This window comes from Ictalurus furcatus, chromosome 23 (assembly GCF_023375685.1).
Source record: "Ictalurus furcatus strain D&B chromosome 23, Billie_1.0, whole genome shotgun sequence".
NCBI lineage: Eukaryota > Metazoa > Chordata > Actinopteri > Siluriformes > Ictaluridae > Ictalurus > Ictalurus furcatus.
The window spans coordinates 9,587,501-9,597,500 of record NC_071277.1 but is presented as its reverse complement, the minus strand read 5'-3'; the positions used below and the strand labels follow the sequence as shown (position 1 = coordinate 9,597,500).

At 40.8% G+C, this 10,000-nt stretch overlaps 1 protein-coding gene across 1 annotated transcript in view; it reads right to left on the bottom strand.

Annotated features, from left to right (window-relative positions):
• The window catches only part of map3k15 (mitogen-activated protein kinase kinase kinase 15), a 31,645-nt gene that overhangs the window by 20,570 nt on the left and 1,075 nt on the right, over positions 1-10,000 (bottom strand). Inside the window, exons 2-9 of the mRNA XM_053612160.1 lie at positions 9,705-9,852; positions 8,430-8,820; positions 6,036-6,175; positions 4,614-4,637; positions 1,258-1,451; positions 614-782; positions 169-275; positions 1-28 (exon numbers count right to left, since the gene is read on the bottom strand). The exon at positions 1-28 is cut by the window's left edge and continues 143 nt beyond it. Of these exons, the coding sequence (XP_053468135.1) occupies positions 1-28; positions 169-275; positions 614-782; positions 1,258-1,451; positions 4,614-4,637; positions 6,036-6,175; positions 8,430-8,730 (963 nt within the window). The 5' untranslated portion in view covers positions 8,731-8,820; positions 9,705-9,852. The remainder of the gene's footprint in view (positions 29-168; positions 276-613; positions 783-1,257; positions 1,452-4,613; positions 4,638-6,035; positions 6,176-8,429; positions 8,821-9,704; positions 9,853-10,000) is intronic.

The following is a 10,000-nucleotide window of genomic DNA, read 5'->3' as shown; positions in this document are numbered from 1 at the left end:
CTGCTCCCTGTCACCCAGACTGTTCCTCCTGCACACACACACACACACACACACACAGAATGTGCACGTGTTGAAATGTTAAAATGAGCCAAAAACAAACAGACAGGCTGAATTTCTGTGTGTGTGTGTGTGTGTGTGTGTGTGTGTGTGTGTGTGGGTGTGTGTGACCTGTTGAGGGCAAAGGCGTAGTGGAACTGGATCATGGGCTGATTGGCAAGATCACATGTGGGCAACATCTCCAGCGTCTGTACCAGTTTCACCATGGCATCGTAATCCTGAGTGCAGCACAAGTACACAGGTATGCAGGTGGGATGGATACACAGGTGAGACAGGGTTGTAGGTAAGACAGGTACACATGTGAGACAGGAATTTCAGTGAGACAGGTACACAGTTGTGACAGGTACACATGTGAGATAGGAATGTAGGTGAGACAGGTCACAGGTGAGACATAAAGCTTGTGAAGCAGCCAGTCAGCAGGGCGGGGAGGAGGATATCGGGAGGTTTCTCATTTGCATATTCATGCATATTCAGAGATTCTGATGATTTTTAATGAGCTTAAAGGTTTTCGGTGTTTATTGTTGTTGTGTGTTAATAACATGTTAATATGACACACCTGTATGTCTCTGTAGGAGAAGAGCAGATTCATGACGATGTCCTGCGTCAGAACCTCCGTGTTGTCGATGCGCAGTTTGATTCGAGACAGTTCCTTGGCCAGTTCCTCACCCTGATACTTATCTCGAGCTTTTCGGATGTCATTCAGCAGCGTGTCTTTGAAAGAAGCGCTTTAAAAAAAAGAAAAAAGAAAATTAAAAATAAACAGGATGACAGGCTGCTCTTTATTTTATTCAGAACATGATGTTCCTCTGAGCTTCTACAGACTTTTCCTGTCGAAGTGATAATCAGCGATAAGAACAGGGAGTGTGTGTCCCGTTTCCCAGTGACAGAGTGTGTGTGCATGACTGAGATAACACGAATACTCCAGAGCTGAAATCTGACTCGCATGTGAACACAGCTTCACAAGAGCTTCACAAGAGCTTCATAAGCGCTTCACAAGAGCTTCACAAGAGCTTCACAAGCGCTTCACAAGAGCTTCACAAGACTCGGTGGAAACTGTGAATGCTGTATACTACTGATCTAAAACCTCTATTTTTATCTGATCTCTGTAATTAAATTATATTAAAATTGGCGTTTCTGATCCAAACAGCGAGGTGAGAGGGTGATGAGCTGAATATGTAGGGTTAGGGTTAGTATCTGTACCAGGACGTGACGTGGATGTCTTTGAGCAGGCTGGCGAATCGGTCCACCAGAGGCACACACAGAGGTCCGAGCAGGTTGTCCCAGCTGGGCTGCATGTACTCAGACGCCCGGCGCTGGGCCACGTTCTCACAGCAGATGTACTCGTTGTTAGGCGTCATCACGTACGGGATGAAGTAATAATTCCCACTGGAGGCCTGGAGGAGCGCAGGACAGACTAATGAGCTCCAAAAACAAAACCGGGAGACATTTTTGTAGGAAAGATAATAGTTAAGGTTAAAGTTTATCCAAACATGGTAAAGGAATAGAAAGTGGGAGGGGCTAGTTAACATTACGCATATATGACAAATGAAAAGACAAACAATGATCATTTTTCTACACAATTAGTGCTAATAAATCTCCGTGTGTTAATTATTATACTACCGTTATTCCTCTTTTATGGAAGTGACACAAAAATAATTCATCGTCAGCTGAAATGTATTTTTAAATTTTATGGTGACAGTTTTCATGACGATCCTTATAATTACTCTCCCTAAACACGGTTAGCCATGTTAGCATTTTCAGGATTTCAGGTGCAGAATGATTTCCTGTGTCTCTGACAGTAACACACTCACTCACTGCCTCACTACATACTTTATTCCTCAGACCCGAGCCTCGGTACTCAGGAGGTAACTGCACCCAGGGGAAGCCCAGAGTAACGGGCCGTGAAGCCTACTCCAGATAATACACACAAGTGGGAGAGGAACGAGAGACGGAAAAAGAGAAAAAGAGAAGGAGAAAGACAGGATAAATGAGATATACAAGGATTGAGAATATAAGGACATGCAAAGAGAAAAAAAACCCGAGACACGGAGAAAGGGAACAGATACAGTACAGCGTGAAGAATAAGAACGAGGTGAAGGAGTCAATCAGTGAGAAAATACACACAAGTCACAGACACACGTACACAGTGAGACAGGTACACAGTGAGACAGGTGCACAGTGAGACAGGTACACAGTGAGACAAGGACACAGTGAGACAGGTACACAGTGAGACAAGTACATAGGTGAGACAGGTACACAGTGGGACAGGCACACGGGTGAGACAGGCACACAGTGAGACAGGTACACAGGTGAGACAAGTACACAGTGAGACAAGAACACAGTGAGACAGGTACACAGTGAGACAGGTACACAGGTGAGACAGGTACACAGTGAGACAAGTACATAGGTGAGACAGGTACACAATGAGACAGGTACACAGTGGGACAGGCACAGGTGAGACAGGAACACAGGTGAGACAAGTACACAGGTGAGACAGACACACAGGTGAGACAAGTACACAGTGAGACAGGTACACAGGTGAGACAAGTACACAGTGAGACAGGTACACAGGTGAGACAGGTACACAGTGAGACAAGTACACAGTGAGACAGGTACACAGGTGAGACAAGTATACAGGTGAGACAGGTACACAGGTGAGACAGACACACAGGTGAGACAGGTACACAGTGAGACAAGTACACAGTGAGACAGGTACACGGTAAGACAGGGACACAGTGAGACAGGTACATAGTTAAACCTGTTCATAGTTAAACACAGGTGAAACAGGTGAGACAGGTGCAGAGGTGAGATAAGTCAGTGTCACTTTAAATTACGTTACATTTCCCTTCCCAAATGAATCATGAAATACATATATATATATATATATATATATATATATATATATATATATATATATATATATATATAAAATAGAAATATAAAACAAAAATCAAATAACAAATATTACACTACAAATAAAAATGTTAATTAAATAATTAATTCCAGAGTAAAAGTTATTTATGTCTAATATAATATACATATAGATACATTTATGCCTTTAAATAGAAAGATAAAACTACTCTCTTAGTGTAATTGTAACTTCGGGAGCTGCTGTTGTGTTTGTGAGACTCTACATCACTTTATATCCGGTTATGTTACGTTACGTTATGTTTTTACTAACAATCTTGTGATATTGTGAATTTGTTCCATTTTTCCTGCGATATTCGGCATTTTCACCCCGATAACGATACGGCACATGGCATGGACATGGTCTTCATCAGTACTCTGTAATCAGTACTTTGGTCAGTTTCTGTTTTTAAATGTGCTCTAGAAGTAAACTGAACTGAGAAATCGAGTGAATTCTGCTAAATGAAGATGATTGAGAGATTTAAACTTCAATTCTGTCTCAAGGTCGAGTTCTGTACACAGCAGCTGGAGCGGTTGGCTAAGAGCACTATTTAAAGACGTCCTCTAATCCACCAGACCTCCAGCCTGAACAGATCTGCTTCTGTTTCACACTCAGCATGGCGAGGGAAAGACCCCGAGAGGAGCGCAGCGACACCCCAGACGCCTCTCTCCTGGAGTTACAGCCTCACACGCTGACACTGGAGACTCCTTCCTTACATAAACTTCTCCTTACAGAAAACCACCACAAAAACACATCCGCTGTACCTTTAAACGAGCTGTCACCATAGAAATGATAACGGATCAGAGCGAGCGCATTAATATAAACCTGCACCATTGTCAGAGCTGCTGTTATAGAAAATTAATCAATACCCTCTGACCAATCAGAATCCATAACTCAGCCGTAAACACTATATTACTGTACAACTTCCTCTGAACTCCAGGTAGAGTTTATCTATAAGTTCTAAGAAGGAAAGAGGAATCATCTCAGACTCTCTGTGTGTGTGTGTGTGTGTGTGTGTGTGTGTGTGTGTGTGTGTGTGTAGTTCACATGGACATTCAGCCTTGGAGGTTATTTTCATGCAGCTATAAATAAAGCAAAGCATACAGGATGTGACAACAAAGCTCCAGAAATAGCCACAAGGCTCAATAAGACAGTGAGACGGATCCCCTGTCACATCGTATCATTAAAATGTATGTAAATTTAACTAATTATGTAAATTATATTTGCCTTGAATTAAAAAAACACAATTTTAAACATTTACCCTTGTTATGGATGCTGATTCTGATAATTTGCGTTTGGGGATTAAAAGTTATATTTGGATTAATTTTCTATTTCAGCATTTCTAAAAAAAAAGTGATTTGGGGGCGTGGCTATGCATAATCTCATGTTGTGATGTCACTACACAAGCTCTATGTAATATCACTATATAAATCAAAACTCTGAAGCTGAAGTCACACTGGTTTACTAGCAGCTGGCTAACCCACTAGTTAAGCTAGCTAATGTGAGCTATTAGGAGAGGCAGGAGGTCATGGTGGTGTTTGCTAATTTGCATATTTATGTATATTCCTAGATCTTGGCATTTTTAATAAGGATAAAGATGTAGAAATGGAAGAAACATGATGCAAATCTACTACGATTTGATACTTACTGTGTTTTTCTGGGCCACCATATCCTTCAAGAACAAGAAAAAGAAGAAATAAATGAATTACTCATCACCCATCATGAATTACAGATGTTTACAGATGTTTTTGTGCACCTTCTGATCTCAGGTTAACTCCACGCCCTCACAGGGACAAAGCAGTGAACAAAGGCTTGGATGTTTTTTTTATTTTTGTCTGAACCATTCTTTAGCAGGAGCAGATCCCTGATCACGAGCAGAGAGAAACACTTCCGCAAGCTGGAAATAGCGTCCAGGGTTCAGTGAGATGTCAGGAATGTGTGCAATGAGCTACAGCGAGACTTCCTCACACGCGCTACAAACCCGAGCCGACTCTAGATACTGACGTAGAGATGATACAACCAGACAATACTCGTCTAGACAAATACTCAACAATAATCTGTATTTCATAAAATGATGTAGAGGAAACTGGTAAGTCTGTTGAGCGTTAAACACAGTGTTGGGCGCTAGGGGGCGCTAATCACTCGAACACTGCTTATCTGTACACAGTTGAAACGTAACCATGTTGAGATTTGTATTCGCTATTCCTTGACTGTACATTTGCATATACTGTACACACACACACACACACGTAAAGCTTAAATATGTACGGAATAAAGCATATGGAGCATGGTGTTATAGGGAAAAAAACTATCTTTTCCTATAACTGCACAACCTGCATGTGGTTTATTCCCCCTCCATCACAACTTTTTATTTATTAAAGAATGACACGGCATACTTTTTTCCGTTGTGGAACTTCCATGAAACGATTTAGTTCCTGTGTTCACTTATGTTATAGCAACTATAAACACTCGTTTCCTCACCATCCCTTAACCACCATTTATTCTCTCTCTTTATTCTCTCTTTATTCTCTCTCTTTATTCTCTCTCTTCATTCTCTCTCTTCATTCTCTTTATTCTCTCTCTATTCTCTCTTTATTCTCTCTCTTTATTCTCTCTCTCATTTCCTCCACATTCCCGTGCTTCTTTCTTCTAAATCAATCAAACAATTCCTTCACTTCAAAGTTCTAAAATTAATAATAATAATAATAATAATAATAATAATAATAATATGGTGCTGATGCAGCAGAAGATGAAGTATGTCTTTACTTATAAAACAAATAATATATATATATAAGTATAACTTCACCAAATCCTCATCACATGAACATTACAGTGTGTGTTTAGCGTTTTGGTTTAGTATTATGACTTTATTCTAGAAATATTGCAATATTGTTTTTTTCTTGTATTATCAGATATTATGACTTTTTCTCAAAATATTACAATGTTAATCTCGGAATCTTGTATATTATATTTATTTATTTACATTTTTTTAAACAGTGGCCCTAAAATGGTGTTGTATTGAGTGTGCGTGTGCGTGTGTGTGTGTGTGTGTGTGTGTGTGTGTGTTCACCTTCAGAGACTGCGCCGTGTCAGGGTCGGTGTCGTGGTACAGAATGACGTTGTTGGCCATGTCAAAGCTCTCGCGAACTCCCAGATGATAAAAGAGAGATGGCTGCCGGAACACATCACTCATATCCACCACCGCAATGTCTGTAAACACAGAGTGTGTGTGCGTCTGTGTGTGTGTGTGTGTGTGATTTGAACCTACACACAACACTATTAGTCCATGCAGTTCTATACATTTTACACACACTTATTTACACAGGTATTTCTCCATCTCGTTTCCAGTTATGTTTCGGGTCAAATAGAAGAGCAAGTGAACCGCATCACAGCATTAAAGCTTTCAGAGTGCGTCACAAAAACAAAAACGTTTATCCACAAACCGACCAATATGTCAGCATGCCCCACTGCACACATCTGTAAAGCATTAATTAGGCATCATAAGTCGCTAACACGTAATTAGCTGTGGGTCTGCAATCAACATGACAGCGACGTTAACCAGCTACGTTAACCACACACAGACAATGAGACTCATCCAGTAAACCAAAGATCTCGGTAACAGAACCACACACACTTCCTGTGGCACTGAGATGTTTCCCTCAGCAATAATAATAATAATAATAATAATAATAATAATAATAATAATAATAATAATAATAATTCAGCACAAACAGATGAAGATATTTCTACTGTAAGTAAATCCAGTAATCAGTTAAACGACAAATTCCTCAGTTCTCTTTAAAGAAATCTCACACTTGCGTTGATCTGCACCGATATTACAAGAGGATCTCATGAATAGCTTTTTTTCAAGCTAGTGTGGAAGTTCCAAGACAACCTCATTTTACAAACTCTGCCACCATGCACAGGCTATCTTCAACAGATCTCGCTCTGATATCTGCTCATCAGATGCTTCTGAAGGACCTGATTAGCTGGAAATAAATTTTACATGAAGATTTATCGAGCGTTCAGACAAAATCCAGCTGATTAGCTGATGTATCCGGTCCTGGATGAATTGGATGAGGTGCGTTAGAGCAGGAACGCTTAAAACTGTAGAACGCTCGGCCTCCAGAACTGAAACGGATCTCGTTGAGCAACAAGTGACCAAAAACCTCCACAGATGTGACTCCTAAATACACCGTGTACTCCGAACAAAATCTAGATGCACATGCTAGTGTTTTCTCTGCTTTAAACCGCCACACAATTCCACAGTCACGTGTCTGAAAGAGCCACTTGAAGGAAGAAGGTTCGGAGACATTAGAAGACCTGACGCAATTAGGGTGAATTCAGAAAGCATTCCTGGCACTTTCTGAGGAAAGTGGAGGTTTTTTTTGTTTTTAGAGAATGTCATGATAACAGTTATCATGATCTGATCATAATCATGAAATTCAAAAGAAAGTTACACACACAGCTGGAAGAAGAAAGAAACGTAATGCACACAATGCACATTGCCCCCAGGGAGAAGAAGGTGCAGAGCTGCAAACTTTCGAGACGTTCTCACGAGCACTTTTCGAGTGAGAAAGCGAGCGGCTCTACGAGCAAACGTTAGCGACTGTCATGCACTCGATCTGGCGCTCTAGCTCACATCACATCCGCAGAGAGAGCAGGTTAATCCAACGACTAATCCCTGCTAACCTTTCCCCATGAGGAACACTCACCACCACCACTACTTCATCGTGTCTTCTGTGTTCTTTATAGAAATGATAGAACTTTATAAATACATAAATAGTTATAGACTAGAGACGACTTCTTTCTTTAAGAAATACGTCATACTCCATAATGTTCTATTCTGATCAATCTCAGAAAATCTTTCCATATGAAAACGATCACTACGACTCCATGAATATGCAAATGAGTCTATTGTAGTGAGGTGGTTTTTGGGTTTTTTTATCCTTCATTATGGTTCCTTTTCCCTGGAGAGGGTCTGCAGCACTAATCAGTGGTTATTAGGAGACATGATTTACACATGTGGGTGTGTGCATGAATCATGATGTAGAAAAAATTGTCCTGTGATGTGTGAGCTTCCATGGAAGTGTGATTTCGGTTCCACCAGACTGTACAGGTGCAGGTCGGGGCAGGTACGCTCACATACCACGACCAACAATCAGCTTCCCCAAGGCTTCGTGTTTAAAGTGGCGGTTAAATCAATATGGAACGCAGAAAGGGCCACAAATGCCTTAAAATACTCCCTGTCCTTTTAATACACACACAAACAGCCACAAGTAAGCGTTTTTCATGCCTTGAGAGTCACTACGGCGCCTGTGATGTGTCATAAATAGATCGATAAAAGTGATCTTTTCTGTCACCTACTTAACACGTTTTTACGCCTATCCATTTGACGTGTCAAAAGCACCTTTTTTGAGGCGTTCATGGCAGATTGAAAAAAAAAAGCAGATGTAAAACTCACCTGCGTCATAGAAGGTGTCCAGCACCGACGTCTCCCCGAAGTCCAGCCTGCCGAACGTGACGGTGGTGAGGATGGCGCTCTCGGCGTCACACGCTCGCTGCAGGCACTGTAACGCTCCGGACTCAGGGCTGTTTGCTGCCACTGCCTTCAGCCCGTCGTTCAGCACGTACACGGCACGCAGACTGCGCTGTTTGGACACCAGACACGGACTCGGGACGTCTGCTCTCTCCGCCGCTGTCATCGCCACGCTGGCTGCATGATCTCCACCTGCCTCCGACGCCACCTGGCTGGAGGCCTCCATTACAGCGCAAGAAGTTTGTGTCCGTGTGTGTGTGTGTGGGGGTGTGTGTGTGTGTGTGTGTGTGTGTGTGTGTGTGAGTTTCCTGGTTCTCTATAAATTAAAGCACATGCAAAAAAGGTATTTTTAAAATTCTTTACAGTACACAAAAACGTTCATGCAGAGAACACTAAAGGAGTCAAATTTCCTTCATTACTATTCGGTTCTAAGTCGATTTTTAGGAGTTCCCGCGTTAATGTGTCCTTTCGAATATTTTAAGTAGTTTTAATTTTACGTGGTGCTTCATCCATCAAAAAATTCTAAAACTTGGCCGGTATAACATGTTATAGAAATAATATGAAAATAAAATATGAAATATTGTCCTAATATCTTGCCAAACTGTCCACATGTTGAAGCGTGAATTTGTTTATTATTTTTTTTTTTAACGATATTCAAATTAGCGCATATTTAATGACACACTGCATCATATTGTCACTATTGTTATGTATAGATGCACTTTGGACAGGTTAGTTTTCATTTCCAGTAGCATTTTCAGAAGCATAAAGGAGTTTTTCTCAGGAGGTGCATCCCAAAAAAATTCTTCACATCTTTGTTGGTCTTTTGGAGTATTTATAGTTTTAGTTTTGCACTTTATATATATATATATATATATATATATATATATATATATATATATATATATATATATATACACACACACATACATTTTATAATTTTTTTGCACAAAAAAAGACAAAATATGTGCACGAGTTTTTTTTTATTATTAATAATCACATAAAACGCATTCCAATGAGTGCATTCTTTATAACGCACTGCATCATTTGCATATTTGAATATATTTCTAAATGAGACCTGTAATGCAGAATATTCTACTGATGCACACTTGCAGCACGTCAACATTCATCTCGACATTGAGTAGCCCAGAGGAAGTAAATCTCTCTCTCTCTCTCTCTCTCTCTCTCTCAAGGTGTGGTTACCTGGCCTCTAATGAGCGCGGGGTGCGGGTGGAGGGTCGGTGCGCGCGCTCGTGTCCCCGCAGCGCAGACACCTCATCAGATCATCTCTCATCACTGACCACTAAAGTGTGTCTCCGATCCTCTGGAGTCCGTGGCACTGCAAAAAGAACTACACAAAAACACCAAGGAATTGTGCAATTAGTAGGAAGTGTGCTGCAACGCTTTACACACACACACACACACACACACGCACACACACAAACACTGTTTCATAAGATTAATAAAAGGTTAATAATGTATGATGTAAGATGCATTAA